General features: G+C 42.7%; 4 protein-coding genes across 7 annotated transcripts; 2 read left to right on the top strand and 2 right to left on the bottom strand.

The window, feature by feature from the left end:
* Position 1: 1 nt before the first annotated feature.
* LOC143901039 (uncharacterized) lies at positions 2 to 8,819 on the bottom strand. The gene is made up of 3 exons (XM_077412975.1): positions 8,304 to 8,819; positions 2,905 to 3,126; positions 2 to 2,517 (listed from the first exon to the last, which is right to left on the bottom strand). The coding sequence occupies exons 1-3, from the start codon at positions 8,374 to 8,376 to the stop codon at positions 2,336 to 2,338; spliced, it is 477 nt and encodes a 158-aa protein (XP_077269101.1). The 5' UTR covers positions 8,377 to 8,819; the 3' UTR covers positions 2 to 2,335.
* Positions 8,820 to 9,444: 625 nt separating this feature from the next.
* On the top strand, positions 9,445 to 12,436 carry LOC143901026 (uncharacterized). 3 transcript variants are annotated; one of them, XM_077412952.1, is made up of 4 exons: positions 9,445 to 10,771; positions 11,493 to 11,696; positions 11,789 to 12,181; positions 12,258 to 12,436. In XM_077412952.1, the coding sequence occupies exons 1-4, from the start codon at positions 9,700 to 9,702 to the stop codon at positions 12,320 to 12,322; spliced, it is 1,734 nt and encodes a 577-aa protein (XP_077269078.1). In that variant the 5' UTR covers positions 9,445 to 9,699; the 3' UTR covers positions 12,323 to 12,436. The 3 variants fall into 3 exon arrangements, with proteins under 3 accessions (XP_077269078.1, XP_077269077.1, XP_077269079.1); XM_077412951.1 differs by having other exon boundaries at positions 11,789 to 12,436; XM_077412953.1 differs by lacking the exon at positions 12,258 to 12,436 and having other exon boundaries at positions 9,448 to 10,771; positions 11,493 to 11,608; positions 11,789 to 11,933.
* On the bottom strand, positions 12,205 to 14,254 carry LOC143901028 (UPF0415 protein C7orf25 homolog). The gene is made up of 4 exons (XM_077412956.1): positions 13,901 to 14,254; positions 13,313 to 13,745; positions 12,678 to 13,204; positions 12,205 to 12,615 (listed from the first exon to the last, which is right to left on the bottom strand). The coding sequence occupies exons 1-4, from the start codon at positions 14,252 to 14,254 to the stop codon at positions 12,529 to 12,531; spliced, it is 1,401 nt and encodes a 466-aa protein (XP_077269082.1). The 3' UTR covers positions 12,205 to 12,528.
* Positions 14,255 to 14,563: 309 nt separating this feature from the next.
* Positions 14,564 to 18,690, top strand: LOC143901029 (zinc finger protein 346). Of its 2 annotated transcripts, none has more exons than XM_077412957.1 (8): positions 14,564 to 14,704; positions 16,484 to 16,999; positions 17,106 to 17,179; positions 17,328 to 17,480; positions 17,571 to 17,665; positions 17,786 to 18,093; positions 18,172 to 18,231; positions 18,330 to 18,690. In XM_077412957.1, exons 1-8 carry the CDS (start codon positions 14,665 to 14,667, stop codon positions 18,479 to 18,481), a joined length of 1,398 nt encoding a protein of 465 aa, XP_077269083.1. In that variant the 5' UTR covers positions 14,564 to 14,664; the 3' UTR covers positions 18,482 to 18,690. The 2 variants fall into 2 exon arrangements, with proteins under 2 accessions (XP_077269083.1, XP_077269084.1); XM_077412958.1 differs by lacking the exon at positions 14,564 to 14,704 and adding an exon at positions 14,760 to 14,910.
* Positions 18,691 to 19,066: the final 376 nt, after the last annotated feature.

Here is a 19,066-nt window from a genome sequence, read left to right as displayed (position 1 = left end):
GTTTTTGAAAAAATTGTAATTTACTTGTTATTAAAATCATTATTGCAAATTTTATTAAATTTGAATCAATTGCAAAAGTAATATTTTTTTTTTATTATCAATAGATATCTTAGAAAGCCTGTAACTCGAATAAAAGCTTTTTCGAATATACGTCGATGCCAAATTTTTTATTTTTGTAGATCAGAGAAATAAAAAGTTTGGTCAAACTTTTCAAAAACATCCTATATAAAAAAAAATAGAAGTATATCGAACATTGGTATCTGTAATATTATGTAATATTTACATTGAAAATACTTCATAATTAGATCATTCATTGTGCCGAAAAAATGCAATCGATCAACAATAAAAAGATTCAGTCATACATAAAATACATCACAGAAACATGATTGAAAACTTAACGGAGCCACGCATACACAAATTGCAATCGTTGTAAATATCTAGTTTTCCGATAGAAAAAAAGGAAACATTCGAACACATTCCTAGCGAGAAATGTTCAATATCCAACAAATATCTGCTGCGACTTTTGTATAAACGTGGCTGCAATAAACAGGATATTCAGTCAAATCAATGCACTGGCATAATAACAAATAAGCAGACAGTACTAGCCATACTTTGGATCAATATAATGAACGTGAGTTGTCGCTGTATTAAAACTAATGCAATAGTAATTCGCCAGTACCACTCGCCACTTTTTAGATTTGTACTCGCAAACTATAAAAATATCAAATCTATAGACGGCGATCAAAGTCATTACTATACACTGAATAGTTGCTACGATTTTTTCGGGTTCTAATGCATAGATTCTGTACAAAAATGATAGAGTACAAGAATAGGATACGTTATATAATATGTATAATTCTCGAAAGCTTACTTTATTAATCTTTTACGAGCCAAAGCCCGCGTCCGTCATAAATGATATATAGATATAGATAATACATCTTCCAATCACAATTAGGTTAAATTATAGGAATAATTTGTTGCTGGCAAGAGTATGCAGTGCCCAAATGGCGAAGAGATTATTTACAGATTTTATTATGTTACAGAAACATCAAAGAGATTAAAAAGCATAATATCTTTTTGGTATGCACCCGCTTCCAAATTTCTTGCAATTTAAATAAGTACTAATTTGGATTCATGAAAATGATTCGATTTATTTGGCATTTGTCACAAGTGAAAGCAATAATCACAAAGAAGAAATCCCGGATGAGAAATTAATTTAAATATCTATAATTGAGAAAGATTAATAGAAAAAATTATGCTGCCTGTAAATCGCAAAAGATATTTATAATTATTAAATACTTGAATTTAAGTATTTAATAACTTTGATAAATATATTTAATAACTTCTTATAGAGAGATAAAAAAGTGAATTAAAAAGGTAATTTAAGACAATTTAAAAGAAGATAAATTCAGTATATTAATCACATGACTTCATCGAATATCATTGTAAAAGAGAGATAATAGACTTATTCTTATCCACAATAATGACACAACATTTAATATAATCTTCCTAAATTTCAGCTACTGCGAGGATGGTGATGAAAGAACGATCACCTGATTATTATACACTTATTAATAATAGTAATATTTACTGACCAGCTTATTAATATCAATGTAAAAAAATTATGCTCTCAGTGAATGCTTAAAATTATCATAAACATAGTCCATTATGCCTTATATTCCTTACAATCATCACATATAAATATAGATTCGGCGACTAGCGTGAGAGTAATAATGCTTTTACGTCCTCGATGAATAAAAAAAGTGAGAATAAAAAATTATGCCAAAAAATATTCCATCTTTTGGAGCTAAAAATATATGATTATTACAATTATATAATCATTAGAATTATATAATTTTATTATATAAGTTATATAATAAAAGTATCTAATTTTAATATAATTTTGTTACATTAATGGTATTGTTTCGCTCTCGTATATGTCCAATTGAGAGACATATCGATAATCCATCTCCGAATTAATTATAAAAGCATAATTACTCGCGCAAGTGCATCTTTACATTTGGCCTCTTAATTCATTTTCGTTCTTCGCTTCTCGTGCACCCAATAGCTCTCCTGCTGATACTCGCACGCAATTACGTAGTGACGATTCCTAAAGGAATCAAACAAGCATCGCTGACCGAATGTATATATATATATATATATATATATATATATATATATATGTGTATTCCCGCATCAAAGTCCACTACAGCCTCGTACTACATACGTTCTATCGTCAGACAAGCATACATCGCACCTATATTCAAGTTCGATTGTTTGGTACACGCGCGGTCTGTGCATCTTTATAATTCTCCCTTACATTTTATTTATCATTTTACGCTATCGGTGGATCGTCGTCGTCGTCATCGTCTCTCGTGACTATGACATTGCCGTAACGATTGTGGCGATACTGCCGAAATCGTTGTAGCCATTTGTATCGTCTCGCGCCGAAATACAGCAGTACACCGACTACTATGAGGAAGGTGGGTATCAGCAGACCGGCGGCTACGGAGCTACCTAAATCAAATTGATTGAGAATTTAGTCGCTAACGTTCGCGTTAGCTACCACCAGTTGTTAGCTTCGACGGATCGATCATATTCTTCCACAGTCGCTTCTAATCATATCAGTGAATGAATAATAGAGAAGTTAAACGGGGTTATCTCTAATCATGAGTTAAGACGCTCATAAACGAGCGTAAGGCCGACTGTACTCGGATATTGTCCGTGAAATGTTTTTTAAAATATATCTTCGAAAGGTGACAATGTTATCAAAACCCTATTTGTTAGCAGTTAGAAGAACAGGTGTCCCTAATTTTTTTTTTCATCGTAAGATCCTGATGTTGAAGAGCAAACAAACAACATTCAACAGCGCATTACTGCGTTTCCCGGTGTGCACGTACGTACCTCCTGACTCGGACCTCTGCTCTGGCCTGACGGTGGTAACGTCGACGGTCTCCGCCGTGGATTTAATCCTAACACATTCGCCAACATTCGCAAAATAAAAATCTCGTTGGCACTCGCAGAACTGCTGGCCGGTGCTGGTTTCAAGGCACCTCTGATTCTTACCGCACTGCACGACGAGTACCGAAGCGTTACACGGCCTGTGCGGTTGTTCGTCATCGCCCTCTGAAAAGAATCGCCATCAATACTTTAAAAGTGAATGAATCGCCCGAGCGATTCAACGTCTAGCGGCATTGCCTCCGACTTGCATTCAGTAAACTCGCGAGCTAAATCTCCGCTTTACGTTACAGCTAAAAATAGAATACTTCTTCACGAGACGTATAGAAAGAACATTTATGTGAAATTGCGAAACTTCGTAAAAACCAATTGCATTTATTATCGAATATTTCGAATAAATATTATATTTTGTGATATACGAGTATAAAAACACAGAGGTATCGGCAACACATTTTAAAACAGCTCGAGAAATATAAATATTCGCTGGGAAATCTACAAAAACGTTGCAAAAAGATAATGATTAATAAAAACACGAGTCGTCATTTTAAAACTGCATGTAAAGCGAAGAATGTTTCTACATGTTAATCTAGTCAACTAAAAATATTTGCTGCCAACGTTATCTGCTGGAATAATAATGAGATTTGCTTCGCTCACTCGCTGATAAAGTAATATTGCTAAAATAACGCAAGCTCAATTCATCAAAACAACAAAAACAATGTTCAAATACTACAAAAAAATTATGATTATTGAGGTAACATTTAAATTTTAATCCAATCAATCATATAAACGTGGCAATTTTGTGATAGCAAATAAAGATAAAAAAAAAAGAGAGAATATGAGTCATATTTTGTTATTATACAGATCGCTCTCCGAGACATTCTAAAAAGATTAATAATTATTCCATCTAAAAAGAACATTCATCCAAAACACAATAAAATATTATATGTATAGATAAATCTTGCATTGAATAAAGAGATTACGTGCTGATTCGAAAGCTTTGTTCGAGACTGTCTGTGCAATCTTGAAGAGATAAGCCATGTAATTGTCAAGACAATGCGACATGCACACCATACACGCATAAATCGATGATTATACATAGGTATATACACGCATCATGTGAGTCTTAATCGAACGCGCTACGTTTCTTATCCGTCTCGTTATCACCGGCCAACGTTTCATTATCTCATCCAGAGCAGAAGACACAAAGAGACACGAGGATGAATGGCATTTTCGTAACTCCATCGAGAGCCCGCGTGACGCGTGATTGGCTGAATCAGTTAATAGAGATGAATTCGTTTTATCAACAGCATATACGGGGAGTTAACCGCACTGAGGTTGAATCAAGCGTATTATGGGACTTGGTTTTTATTAAAATGACTGGTGTTACATTATTTCTATAACGTCATTCTACGTAATTTCTCTCGTTGAAATATCGATGTGAAAATGCGTGGAAATGTACACGTCATTCCATAAATTGCCGGAAATAAAAATTAACGTTAAAGAAAATTTTATGTTGAAAAAAAAAAAAATTTCTCGCACATCAAGATTTTACCTTCGCGAATAAGATTAGTATCGCTGGCCGTAAATATACGACTTAACAATGCTGCCACAATTTACATCAAGGCGCGTTTGAATATAATCACGTAATTCAGAGACGGGCAGATTCGCCGTCGTTGGTGTCGAGTTTCAACGGGGTTTCAGGGTTTCGAGATATATCGTATTCGATTCATTTATTGCATTCTCGTTGAGTCGCGGCACACAATGCGGATCACTTTTCCGCGATAACGTCGTAAAATCGGATCGTACGGGTGAACAAAGAGTCCTGTTCATCTCGCTTTCATGAAGTCACACAGCGGGCGGCGATCCGCCGTTAAATCGTACCAGAATCGAAAGGAAATTCTATATTCGAAGAGACATTCCTACCGCGGATTGGGATTACACGTGGATTGTGTAAATATCTCTTCTCCTCGATAACACAGAATCCGAAGTGATATCGGAAGAGAATGAAAGGGATAATCATCGCGAACAAACGATCATCTAAGATCGAAGCAGCTCCGAATTATCCGCGTCCAGAGAATATAGCTATACGTTCGTTACAAAATCTTCACATGCTTATCAGAATCAAAGTTTAGAAAATAAATGAGAACATTGCGCGTTAATTGATACGTAAAAAGTGCATTGTCCAATTAGCAGAAGAGAAAATTGGAACTAATATTTTGCCGATATTCCATTCGGTACGAGAGACAGCTGCCAATATCTCGAATTATTGAAAAACATCGCGATCAACAAAATATTCTGATAACAACAACGCGAAATAAATGCAATTCCGCAAACCTCGCCTGCGTGAGTAATTGCTATCGCGCTATATCGTGACTTTCAAATAATATAATTGATACGGTGGCGGTAGGCGGTATACGGCAAAAAAAAGGGGATATGCTAAAAATACGAGAAAAAGTACAGAACAGCTCCCGATAGTCCCGATGCAGATTTAATAATCTCAGAGTGAAAACTCGTGTTACAATGTTATCCATAAAACACTCGAAAAGAAAGCTATACAGGAACACTGTTTGCGTGTCTTCGCTCAATTCCACGTCGACTATCCAATTTCGTCCGACCGAGTTTCGCCACGTAAACGCGAATTCACCGAAGGATTTCACGCGTGCGCGTGTAAAACAGTATCCCTCGCAGCCTCGTCTCATTTATTATGTATACGAGCCATGAAAATACTCGCGTAAGACACTCAAGTCTTCACTTGGAATTTCCCGGAGCATACCTTATTAAGGCATATCTGGAATATCCTTTTAAGAAAATTGATTAGAAGGTAAAAGAAGATACGAAAGAAACGTAAAACGCTGATATATCGAGAGACTGGCACCTAAACATATTTTGAGTACGCGATTGGATACAGCAGGGTATTTCGTTATTAACACTCCGTATATATTATTCCGCGTTATGGCGTACGAAAAAGCGCTGCGGTAGGCGAAGGCGCGCGGGCGGCCACGTGCGGTACACGTGTAAGTCAAATAAACAAACGTGTAATGAAAGTAGGAGCAAAGTAGGCGGAGGAAATCGTGCGTTTTCTCGCCCACCGAGAATGTTGAACTACGCGCGCGGAACGTCGATATTCGCGAACGTATATACCGTTCTGTCGGTTGTCTTTTCGACGAATTCTTCGCGCGCGAGCGCGTGCTTATATAACCTTCCGGTTATTTAAATTAATACAAAGGCCGTTCGTTGTAATGTGGAACGGCGTGCATGAGCTCGCAACATCGTCGAGTCGTCTCGTTTTCGAGACGCGGCACGGTATATATAAGTACGGCCGATACACAGATATATACGATCGATAAAAACAGACGGCGGATGAAACAATGTTGGGGCCAAAGCACATTATGACAGTCGTAGTCGTGGACGTAAGTAACGCACAAGCTTTGGCGCGTATCCTGATCTGTCAGGTCGAGGACTACGACCGTCGTATATCTCTACGTCATGTTATGTGCTTTGGCCCTTAAACCTTAAACATCGACGACGAAGCCGATCGCGACAGACCCGTGCGATTACGTGACCAATAAATAACCGTCGAAGGTTTCCGGAAAATCTCTACCTGACAAAAATGTAATTTTCCCAGATAAAAAACGAACCCTCGTCACCGACAAGTCACGGTGCTCAGATAGATTAACACCGTAGAGGTGCAGAGTATTCAAAATGTGATATTTTTCTCTGAGGAATCTAAAAAAAAAAAACAACAAAACGTTGGCATCAGGAACGAAACGAAAAAGGCACAAAGCCAATTCGCCAAGAAGCAGAAATTTTCATGAAAAAACGATGGTACGAAACGCAAGATAAATGTATCGTTGTATACGTGTCATTTGCGTGGCATAAAATGCACACGAGCAGATAAAAATATCCAGCACACATTAATTAGGAATGAAAAAAGCATGCAATTCAATATCGACGTATAATAAACTGACGCGGCACTAATTGCGTCACGGTCCGATTTCTACCCCGAAGCTATCGACGATTATGTCATGCAATAAAAAAAAAAAAAAAATGGGGGGAGCACATGGACGTACAGATACGAAAATACGCGTGGCGAGATAAAAAACATATCCTTAAGAAGACGGTAATGTTATCGCAAATGAGTTCCTCGCGCACGCTTCGACGTCGTAATTATCGGGGGGAAAAAACACGGAGTCCTCGTATAATAGACTTGAAAACTGAACGCAACGTAAAAGTGCAATAGACGATAAATCAGCGAGCGCGCGGCGATGCGAAGAAAGATGCTTCAACGGAGGTCGAGGTCGAAACGTATATATCTATTCGATATTCGATCAGCGGAGAACGATACAAACAAAGCGAGATATTCGTTCGTGCTGTGTACATTTATCTGCGAAATTCGACGAATTGTTTTGCGTGGACAGAAAACGCGCGGACGAAATTTCCACGCTGAGAAAAGAAAATGTTAACTCGACTAAATGCGTTCAACTGATTACTATTTTTTTTTTTATTAGAATCTTTAAGTATTTAAATTAAATACTTATACGAGACATATAAAATCTAACATGACTTAAATATTTAAATATTTCAATTAAAAAAAAAAAAAAAAAAAAAAAAAAATAGTAATCCGTTGAACGCATTTAGTCAAGTTAACATTTTCTTTTTTCAGCGTGGAAATTTCGTCCGCGCGTTTTCTGTCCTCGGCAGCGTTGTCGCGCCAATTAACTTGCATTTTTATCACGTCGCGCGTATACCGTCGACAGATTGTAAGGCCCGATTATTGCAAAATTATCGCCGTTTATCACTTCCTGCAATTCCGCGAAACGCATTAAAGACGCGTCCACGCGTAATTGTGTATAATAAAAAATAATAAGACACACGTTGGCTATCGATGTTTCTCGCCGGGAAAAACGCTTGGTTTTCGATACAGAACCGCCGGAAACGTAAGAAAACGAGAGGGTACGGGAGAGAGAGAGAGAGCGTCACACGTGTTGCGGATTCTGGGTTCTGGGTCGATTCCGCGTAGGAGCAGCCGAGACGGAGGCGACGGCGAGGCACGGTGAAAGAAAGACAGAGAGGGAGAGAGAAAGAGCGGAAGAAGACCATTGTAGCTAAGCTGGGGTAACTACGGCGGCTCGCTCGGACGGACCAATTTCGCGGCCGCTCCGGCTTCAATTTACCAGCCAGACAGCGCAGCGGGCCTGGCACGACGCTCTCTTTTTTTCCCTCTCTCTCTCTCTCTCTCTCTCTCTTTCGCTCACTCTCTTTTTCTCTCACTTCCTCTGTTTCCCGGCGTTTCACCATGTATATGTGTATATATACGCGAGAATAAATCCAACGTGTGCACTCACCTGCGCGACCGAGCGTCGACAGAACGGCGAGACTCGCCACGATGAGATAGCAGAAAACGTCGCTGCTCCGCATCTTTCCCTCGTCGGCTTCCTTCCCGTCGTCCACTCGTCTACCTTCTCGTGCCGTCAACCCGCGCGCGTCAACCGCGATCGCATAATAACAAACGTACGCGTCGTCGGGTATTTCAAAGGTCGCCCGCACCGCACCGCACGCTCGCGCTCGCACGTCTCGCCCTCTCTGTCGCTCTCTCGCTCCCGCCGCCGTGCGTCGTGCGTCGTCGTCGTCGTCGTCGTCGGTCCCGTCGCTCCCGCCGTCGCGGTCGTCGCCGAGCCGGGAAAAAACGGAGAGAGTCGCCCACAACGGGGGTCCGCGCCTCGCCGGTTCAACGCTCAAACGAACGCGCGTCAGCCGCCGGCGCGTCACAACGCTCGTCGGTCGTCGGCCGGCCGCCACCGCTTTTGACAGATAAATGCCACGCCGCGCGCCGCGGTACGCGTTCAATCATCTGTTATTAAACGACCATTTGCAATTATCGAAGCCAATTGGACCGTCGAGAGGTCGCCGTCGCGAGTCGCGACTCTCGCGACTCTCGCGACTCTCGCGACTCTCGACTCTCCGATATCTCGCAGGCCGAGCAGGCCGACTCCGATTCCCGTTTTGCGGGAATTTCAAAACGAAGATTGACGAGTATATAACGAGGAAAAAGTCAGCTTTGAGACTCGAATTTTTCACACGCGTAGATACTGAAATATTCCGAAAATCCTCATCTAATTATTTCTCAAAGTATCTGAGAAGTTTGACATGTTTTTGTTTTTTTTTCAGAATTGTTCATAAATCTAAAATATGAGAAATTCTTAGAAAACTGAGAAAATATTAACAACGTCAACATTTCGCTACTTTTATCGTGTCTTAAAAAAATACGTCATTTCCTTATTTAAAAATTTAAACCCTGTTTTTTTTCCTCCAAATTTTTATAACAATGTAGACACGATTTTTTAGTTCTACGATACAGATATATGGATAAATACGAATTTATATGGAAAATGAAAGAATCGAATCCACACACACACACACACGCGGAGGAGTCTATCACGTGATCGCGTGGGTGACGTTGGGTGACGTCCCGACGCGTCACGCGTGCGCACGCGCACGGTAAATCCCGCCGTAAAAATTTGCCCCTTCGTCAGCTCCCAATGCTCTATAGCTCTATAGCTCTATCCTAGTCCTATCCCTGTCATCATCGGATGGCTTCGTGACGACGACAACAGCGGCACGTGGTGTCATGGCGAGTGGTGTGTTGTTGGAAGACGCCGCTAGCGGCTAGCCGAGTAGGTACCCCGCGTCCGCCCGATCGCGTGTTCCCTGACTCGAGGTGTTGACTTAAAAGCGTTCACGATGAAGGAGGATTCCGTGTTGAGCTTCAGGTGGCAGAGCTTCCCGACGCACATGGTCGGCTCGCTCGATACCTGTTACGAAAAACAGCAGTTCGTCGATCTCTCCCTGGTGTGCAAGGACGGCACGATCCTCAAGTGTCACAAGATGGTCCTGGCCAACTCCAGCTCCTTCTTCCGTCGTCTGCTCCTGGCCAACGACCATCCGCATCCGATGATCGTCCTGCACGACATCGAGGCCGACGATCTCAAGACGCTCGTCAACTTTATGTACTGCGGCGAGATACAGGTGGTCCAGAGCGAGGTTAAGCGACTGCTCAAGCTCGCCGAGATCCTCGAGGTCACCGGGCTACGGCACATCCCGACCTCGTTGCTGCCCGACGGCTCCAACAACAAGGAGCACTACGACGCGTCGAAGAAAACGACGGTGTCGCGACTGCGACTGGAGGAAACCAGGAACTCGTCCGGCAGGAACGTCGCCGTCGCCGTCGGCTCGGAGCACGAAACGGTCACGAAAACGCAGAGTAAGACAGCTATGCAGACGAGGCTTGTGACCAAGGCAAATCTTTACAAAACGACAGCCAAAGTCCCTCGGGAAACGTCCAAGAACGAGGAGATAAACATAAACGAGCTATGTCAACGGCTAGAGACCAGCAACTCCGGTATCAGTATTATAGACATTAACGAGCCAAGTACAAGTAGAGGAGTGCGGAGAATGCCGTCCCCGGTGCCGCAGCGAAAAGAAAGAAGAAAGGAATTACCGACGCAGCCTGAGATCAGTTGGCAGAGTGTCCTGTCTACGATAACGAGCAAGCCTCTGTCCTTCAAGAAAGTGCGTTGCATCATGGACGAAGTAGAGATCACGGCGGGAAAGCCATCCACCTGTGTACCAGAGAATAGACTAAATGAGCCGCTAGACAGGAGAAAAGTTAAGAGGCACCGGTCCAGCAGTGAAGATAACAGTTTAAATGCGGTTTACATAAAGGACGAAATCGATATATCTTCGGACGTGGAAGAAGACGTTGACATGGATCCTCTGGAAGTTGACGAAGTTGACAATGAGAACTCGGAAAGCAGTAAGACCATGCAACGGTTCTTTTCTCAGATATTGGTCCATCCGTTAAATAAGAACACTCATCCACGTACGGAATTCCTTCCTAGAAAAGATTCAAATGGTTAATGTGACTAAGATTTTTCATAAATCGATAAATAAGTGTATATATAAATTTCGCTCACGTATTGAACTTTGATATTCATATACGTAAAATTCGAGGTTCCAAACTGTTTATTAACTGCTCGTCATTTCCTTATTTTTGGGTTACCTCATCTTGCTGTTTTACGATAAAGCTGTGTAAATCGTAACTTATTTTAAAATCTAGCTGTACGATTAATATTATTGTTTAATATGCGTCTTATTTATGCGACATTTTAATTAACATGTATCAATTATATATACGCATACGCATACAGTATATATATAGCGTAAGAAACCATAGCAACTCGATTGTACAGCGGTTTCCTTGGAAGCAAACTTGACGCGTCTCCTTACGGATAAGTTTTTGCAATTGTTCCTACGATTTTACATATAAAATGAATATGGATATAAAGAATAAAGTAAGTTGTGATAAAGTAGAACAAGCAAGTCATATCATTAATAACTTAAACTCGGATAGAAATATAACCGAAGAAGAGTTTCAAAATTTCATGCATCGCGTCACTGAAGTAGGTAGGTATTAGCATTCGATTATACTGCATGCAAATGCAAATTTATATCTGTCAATAAAATTCTTCGTTCAGAGAAAATCGTGAAGAAGTTGGCATCTTCCGACCAAAAGGAGCAAGAATGTGGGAAAAAGTTAGCCGATGAGATCTTAGAGAAAGGTGTTCAGAAGGAAATCTATGAAGACGGAGAGGTAAAAATTAAAACCGATCGGTCAGTAATTAACAAATATCCGTCAAAGAAATATGACTCTTCCAATGATCCGAACAAAATGTCGCGAGGTAGATTGTTCATTTATTCATATATTACGCTACTGTTTTATCTATTTGACGCGCAGCGATAAATTATAGATTGACACGATTCATATGTGCAGAGATGTTCATGAAGAGCGTGGAAGACGATGCTAAAAAACGAGCTGAAGATCGCAAAATTAGAAACGAACGAGCGGAAACGTTGAAAAGAATTGCAAACGGTGCATTTAAAGAAGGCGATTACGAGAAGGCCGTGACTTATTACGGTAAAGCGTTAGAACAACGTAAGGATTCCTCCGTATTGTGGAACAATCGTGCGTTATCGTATACGCACCTCGGATTATTCGAAAAAGCCTTGCACGACTACGAGTGGGCATTAAAACTAAATGACTCAAATTTAAAAGCTCTTTTGAATACCGCTAAGTGCTACATGCGTCTCAGAAACAGGGAGAAGAGTAAAGAATATATACAGATGGCCAAAGAAAGAAATCCACATTTCAACAAATTTATCGATGGTATGGTCGAATATTTTAAAACATTTTTGATTTTACGCACGTCGCCTTTAATAACAATTTATTTTACGTTTTACAGAATTTCAGGAAAATATAAAGCTTCAGTTTAACGTTCGGGCAATCAATGACGATGAAATACAGTAAATTCTTTTTCCAGAGAGATTATACATAAACATTATTTTATATAATATATATAAATTATATTATATATATATATATATATATATATATATATATATATAAATTACGGTTGATAAATTAACAATAGATAAATGCTTGGTACCAGTATATATTTTCATCGTGATTTCCAGCGTAATTTTCATTGTAATGCCCAAGTATTCCGAATAATATCAAGATTGTTCTATACTTGTTGCATTACCTTCTTTAATTTCTGACAGAGATCTTGGTTCGTGTAAGAAAACTGTACACTCGATGCCCTGGAAAAGAAACGCAATCAATTCGGAACTGCAAAGCAATCTTACATAATAAATATATTTACCTGCATACGCGCTGCTCTTACAAATCCTTCATTAGCAGAAACGGTGATGCTTTTCATACTTTCGCCTGTTGCAAAAATCAATCGTGAACGATCTTTAATTTTGCCGCCTAAGCGCAGCTCCATAATTCGTCCAGTGGTCACATCGTCAACAATTCGCACTTTCTTTAACAATTCGTGCGCCCGCTGCGTCTCTTTCGGACCACCGATAACATCGACGATATTCATAAAATTATTATGTGCCGTCCGGCAGACCACAAGTTCCTTGTCTCGGAACAGATTTTCTAGGATTGGTTTTATGGGACGTTTTCTTTCCATTTCTGCTTGCTGGGTGAGCAACGGCTCTCGATAAACGTAATTATTATATCCATTAGCCATGTTCGTAACGTAAGCCAGTAGCGCCGATACATCCAGATTCAGAAGTCTTATTTCGGTTGACAGTACAGATGTATTTAACGACTGCAGGTCCACATTCAAATCCTTTTCGGAATCGCTTGTAGAGTCTTTGGAGAAATCCAGTTCATCTTGTTCTACCTCCAAAAAATAAACAGAACAATAAGTATACATCGAGTTATATTATTTTCCACGTGATATAATTGAATTTCTTTAAATATGTATCAGAGATAAATTATACCGACTGTTTAAGTTCTCGTCATTCGAATCTATCCTGTCTCCCTCCACGATGATGCCCATTTGCTCCAATTGCAAGGCTAGCGGAACCTCTACGCCGTAAGCAAAGTGAAATATCACATCTGGTGGCCTGTAGCGATGCAGATGGCACTTGCTACATACAAGATACGATATGGCTTGGTCCAGGACAGATTTCTGTCCGTATTCTCCATTGCCCAGAGATATCAGAGTTAACGCTCTAGCATTCCTCGCTATAACCTTCACCCACGAAGCGCCGCTATTGCACACCACGTCAACCTCCAGCCGAGACTTCTGATACTTGAAAGGTCTCATCACGTTGACAGGATCCTTTGCGCAGGACAGCCGAGCCACCATAGCGTCGAGGTGAGTCAGGTTCGAGCTCTGAAGGTGTTTCTTCTTCAAGTTTCCCGTATACCGCACCTTTGTGAGAAAAGTATCGAGTTGAATGCTCTTAGATTAATTTTACCAGATGGAGTAGAATAAACTAAAACTTTCGCTCATTTCCAGATCACAATAGACGCGTTCGAGATGTATATTCCCCTTTATTGTCTACATCGAAATTTAATTAGTCTTACCTTTTCCAAGAATTTGATCTCCTGCTGAATCTTCCGTATCAGTTTGTCAATCCCGTCGATCTTGTCCATGAGCTTCAACCGCTCGACCATGCTGTGGCCGCTGGCGATCTTCTCCTCGAGGCATTGGAGCAGCTCCGGCAGTTCGTCGCCTTCCATCTCGCCCTCCATCGTCGCGACGGGACTTGACGGGACTCCTCGTCTCGCCGACGGCTGCCGGCGGCCGACGGTCAGCCGCGCGAACGGAATCGAATCTTCCCCACGACGACGGCCACGACCGCATGCGACGGCTGGCCGGCTGGCGACGGCGACGGCGCCGGCGGTCGGTCGAGCGGTGTGCATGGTGCGTGCAGCCATCTTGCGCCGCGGGTCAATATCACGTTCGCGTTAATGTCGTCGGCTCGCTCCGGCTCGCGGCTAGTGTCAAACTCACCTCAATTAACCTCAACCAAAACTTTTCGCTCTCCGGCACTCGACTCGGACTGACAAGCGACAGTCGATGCCGACGACGTGCCGACGTTCGTGCCGCGGCGCGACGAGGCCTTCACGCGTCGTTACGTGACGCGAAGCGGTGCCGACGGGTGCGGGACGACGAGAACGACGATCGCGGGGACGACGACGACGGGGACGACGTATACGCTGCGCGGAATTTCGCCGTCCACGTGAGCCTCGGCGAAGATCGAAGATCTCCCGCCGATCCGCGCCCGATGGAAACGACAGTCGTTTGAGTACACTACACTTATAGTCACCGCAAAACGAAAGGGAAAATGTCCAGGGTCAAGATCATAGAGAATCCAGAAGTGCCGGGTGAGTCGTACGTCGAGAGGCACCCGGGACGAGCCTTTCCCCTCGCTGCGACGGGGAATTCATTCAACTCGCAATAACGACAGCGCGAAACCGATGTCAAGAATAACAAAAGAAGATTGTCTCAATTAGCGCGCGGTCCGGTAATTGGGATTATTTGAAGCTCCGAAGCTGCCGGATCGTGACTCGCCGGACGAGACGATTATCATGTGTGTGTATACATGACGAGTAAATTGCGAGCAGCCGTACGTCAAAGAGTCACGCAACGCGCACATATACGTGCGTCAGTCGCGCGACGGCCGACGTGCGAGCCCGTATAATGACCGTAATGACGTTACATTACGGATTTAATCTACGGTTTGATTTTCTGTTTTGGTAGAGTTTTTAAGACGCGCTTACGACGTTTATGTCGATCTCGCAAAAAGGGCAATCGATATTTCCGAGCACGTTTTTGATTAAAAAATACCAAGAAACTGGGGATAATCGAATGTAAACATGTCCATGTAAAACAGAAACGAATTTCTGTTCGCGACCACGATAATATCTGACATTTCAAGTTAACGCGAGTTGTAATAATGTTCGGAAAAAAGACGTGTGTTAAAAACGCTTAAAAACCATCTAAAGGACTGAAAAATTATTTCGTCTCTTTCAGAACTTTCTGCTAGCTGGGTATACGAAACGGTTCTGAACAACAAATATAAGAACACGTAGATTCCCTGAAATTGAATCGTTCCAAAAATACGCTCAAGCGGCATTTTTCGTCCGTCGTCATTTGTGTATCGATTATGTAACTAGCGCGATATCGTATAAGTAATATCGAAGATAGCGGCTACGCGTGACGCGGGTGCTGAAATAAATTACGTCAGTGCTGCGGCGCAGACGTGTGATAAGCTAAATATAATGTATCGCTGCCTGGGCGCGAGATGTACTATCGCGCGATGTCGCGTGTCTCTTGGCTGCGGGGTCCACTTGACGCTACAAATTCTTTGGAGCGTCCTTCTTCTCTTTCTTTCTTCATTTAAAGAAAAGAGAAGAGGAACGCTTCGAAGCATTTGTAGCGTCAAGTGGACCGCAGCCTTTGTACATCGGCCGGCCCCGCGCGAATTAACGTTACGTTATGTATATATTGCGCGCGCGTGCAATTAAATACGATTCTCCTGTAAATATTATAAGGAGCGCGATAGGCATCTGCGTTTTAGCGGCGCCACTCGACTTATATCTGTACGTTTCTCGCCGAAAGCGAATCATCTCGCCCGGTCCGCGATCATTATCGCGATCGTAAATCTCGTAGGCCGCGGCGAATCGGTATACCGACCACGTCGGTAAAAATAATGCACTGTTGTAAGTCCGAGTGCGCTAATAAACTTGTCCGACACTCTTGACGAAAGTTAAAGATGCTCGTCTTCCGCCCTTTGTTCGTCAACTGCTACACTTTACCGTTAAGATCTATAAAAAAAAAAACGGTATAAATTGGCATAAAAAAGTATAAATAATACAGGGGCACGGAAACGTGTATCGCTCCATAATTATCTCGCCATGTTACAGATCCGAAAAGCGTCCTCTCACAATAGAATGACAATGATGTGAAAGATTACCGCAGTAAAACCGCGGGATGTCGCATGATTTATAACTTTCGACTTTTATAAATTCCTACGTGCGTCTTGAAGCGAGAAATATATGGTACCGCTCTCTGTTCCGGTCGAAGATTCTTTTTTCTCGCTTTCGCGCGAGAGCGCAGGGATGACTTAGAACTTTTTTTTTATCTGCATTCTCTCGCAACAGGACTCGAGTGTTTCCTGCCACCGCCCCCGCCACCGCCGCCGCCGCCGCCGCCACCGCCTCCACCGCCACCGCCGCCGCCATCGTTTTCGTCTTCGGCGAACAAATCCTCGAACGGCAATGCACTACCGACAACGACGCAACAGCAACGACCGGCGACAACGAGCGAGAACGTGATGACCGTCGCGACGGCACCGGTGGCGATCGCGACCGATGGGGTTTCTCCGACCCTGGGCACGTTCCCGAATTCGGTGCCCGCCGTGCCACCGAGTCCGTACATGCTGCATCCGACGATGCAACCGCAAACTCCCGGACAACCGCCAACCCCGACCCCCTGGTGGATACCCACCGATAACGATACTTCAGAGCTTTATGCTCAATGGTACAGCCCGGCTTACAAGGGTGCAGGTGGTACCGCGCCGGTAGCGTCTCCCGCAGCGACCTCGGCCATGGGAAAGAACAAGAGCAAAAACTTTTACAAACGCAAAAACGAGTTTATCGATCCGGCACAGGATGCGGGTAATTAGGGGATATAGGGTTTATGCGTGATGTATTTTAAAATTGGAAAATAATGGAAAAAGCAAACTGTTAATAGTATATAAATATTTATTTCTGTGTTCCTCAGAGAAAGTGGCGAGTGCGCAGAGGGAACTGTCGCAGCTGATGAACCCGCTCAAATGTGATCTGTGCAATGCAGTCGTAAGGCCCGGCTAATCGTAATCGGATAATTAGAAACTTTTCTCCGTTTAAATTTAGTTTTATGCCGAGAATAACTCTGCAACTGTAGATCTCACGTCCAAGTAATTATGAGCACCGTATATCGACGAAGCGATATCGTACTTTGCAGATGAATTCCACGTTGCAAGCGAAATTGCACTATGACGGCAAGCCGCATCAGAAAAAAGTATCGATGTTTCTCAATCAGAGCGTTAAAAAACAGAAAACGGAAGACGGGCAAGTGAGCAGTACGACCAATAACGACTGGCAAAACTACTGTGATGTAAGAGGCCTACAATGTTTTGCCTACAGTTATGTATTTACATACATAAATTGCATATTAATGTACTTCGCATACGATCTACATTGCTAGATATGCAAAACGTGGTTTACGTCGCAAACAGACGCCACGCAACACTACGCGGGCAAAAAGCACATTAGGGCGGCAAACGGCGGGTGTCGGGCAAGGTATGAATCTGCATTCGAGTTGTCTAATAATAATTGCGTGAACGATTCAGCGCGCGTAACAAATTCAACGATCGAGTTCGGCTACGTTTGTGATAATAACGAAATTGTTGCGACTCGCAGACCGTCGAAGAAGCTGTCAACTCAGAATCAGTACAATCAAGTGGACTCGACGGGCCGCTTCGGAATTGGAATGGCCTTCCAGACGGACGCGCAATCTGCCCCGGCCATGGCACCGATTGTACCTGACGGCATAACCGCGGTGCCGAGTCCAGCCGTGGTATCATCCATGTACACGCCACCGCCACACCCCACGCCGTATCGCTGCGACTTGTGCGGAGTCTCGGCCAATCGTCAGGATCAGTTGGAGACGCATAAACGCGGAGCTCGACATTTGAGAATGCTCAGGCTCAACGGACTCCCTGAACCCGGTAGTATTAGTTAGCAAGATAAACGTGATATGTATGCGTGTGTGTCGTTTTAATTGACTGATTTGTGTTTTGTTTCAGCTGCCGAAAACGAGAACGCTTCGGGACCTATAGATTATTCTATTTATCGGACACCATCGGGTAAGAAATCGTTACACATTATATAACGATTAAAAAAGAAACACATCACGATTAACACAATATCGCTATGGTACAATGAATGATTTTTCGCTTCGCAGGGCAGTATTACTGCGCACCGTGCAATGTATCGTTAAACACGGAGAACACGTTCGCTCAGCACATCGAAAGCAAGAAACACAAAAATCAGTCTAATCCAAAGTTACCCAACGCCGTGGTAGCGGCAAAGAAAGCGAGATTCAAGACAAAATAAAGCCGTGACGACGATATTACTTTTTAACATACAATGCTACAACATTTCGGTTTTTTTGTTGTTGTTTCCCCTAACTTTCGATTCCTTGCGTTCGTTTTCACGCGTACCCGTTTTGTCCGTCATAGTTGTACGACAAGGAGATACACAATATTCGTTTTGAGTTAAGTGCAATAAACTCTGATTAATACGAGACACTGACAAAAACAAAAGTTGCGCGACTGCGTCTCTCGGTGTACGTGCCTCCCCCTCCCCCCCCCCGAATCTTCATTAAACCGCGGAATTAACGCGAGGCTAAATCGAGCGTCTGATGGGTGCGACTGATGGGAAACGTAAGTCTGTTAGTTACGCGAGGCGAATATTTACATTAAATGCCGATTAACTCTAGATTAAATTTGTAGTAAGTCGAGCGCGGTGATTTAAGCGGCGGCTCATTAGAGCGCGTCTCGACGCCGCGACTAATCGTCTTCCGCATTTATTCAATTACGAAGATCATTAACTCGAGCCGCGCGACAACGTCACGAGATTCGCGAAATCCTCGGCCGGGGGTGCGTGTACACAACATGAAATTTATGCGTCGTTCATTCC

The sequence above is a fragment of the Temnothorax americanus genome, unplaced genomic scaffold, assembly GCF_048541705.1.
Source record: "Temnothorax americanus isolate GAGA-0224 unplaced genomic scaffold, ASM4854170v1 Scaffold31, whole genome shotgun sequence".
Classification (NCBI taxonomy): Eukaryota; Metazoa; Arthropoda; class Insecta; order Hymenoptera; family Formicidae; genus Temnothorax; species Temnothorax americanus.
This window is presented reverse-complemented; position numbering and strand designations above follow the sequence as displayed.

Coding starts and splice junctions, on each gene's coding strand:
- LOC143901039 (XM_077412975.1), bottom strand. CDS start 8,376: ATGCGGAGCAGCGACGTTTTCTGCTATCTCATCGTGGCGAGTCTCGCC. Junction 3,127..8,303: donor GTCGACGCTCGGTCGCGCAG/GTGAGTGCACAC, acceptor GATTCTTTTCAG/AGGGCGATGACGAACAACCG. Junction 2,518..2,904: donor GCAGAGGTCCGAGTCAGGAG/GTACGTACGTGC, acceptor AATTTGATTTAG/GTAGCTCCGTAGCCGCCGGT.
- LOC143901026 (XM_077412951.1), top strand. CDS start 9,700: ATGAAGGAGGATTCCGTGTTGAGCTTCAGGTGGCAGAGCTTCCCGACG. Junction 10,772..11,492: donor CAATGAGAACTCGGAAAGCA/GTAAGACCATGC, acceptor TTCTTCGTTCAG/AGAAAATCGTGAAGAAGTTG. Junction 11,697..11,788: donor TCCGAACAAAATGTCGCGAG/GTAGATTGTTCA, acceptor TCATATGTGCAG/AGATGTTCATGAAGAGCGTG.
- LOC143901028 (XM_077412956.1), bottom strand. CDS start 14,254: ATGGCTGCACGCACCATGCACACCGCTCGACCGACCGCCGGCGCCGTC. Junction 13,205..13,312: donor GAATGACGAGAACTTAAACA/GTCGGTATAATT, acceptor TTTTGGAGGTAG/AACAAGATGAACTGGATTTC. Junction 12,616..12,677: donor TAAGAGCAGCGCGTATGCAG/GTAAATATATTT, acceptor TTTCTTTTCCAG/GGCATCGAGTGTACAGTTTT.
- LOC143901029 (XM_077412957.1), top strand. CDS start 14,665: ATGTCCAGGGTCAAGATCATAGAGAATCCAGAAGTGCCGG. Junction 14,705..16,483: donor AGAGAATCCAGAAGTGCCGG/GTGAGTCGTACG, acceptor CTCTCGCAACAG/GACTCGAGTGTTTCCTGCCA. Junction 17,481..17,570: donor ACTGGCAAAACTACTGTGAT/GTAAGAGGCCTA, acceptor CTACATTGCTAG/ATATGCAAAACGTGGTTTAC.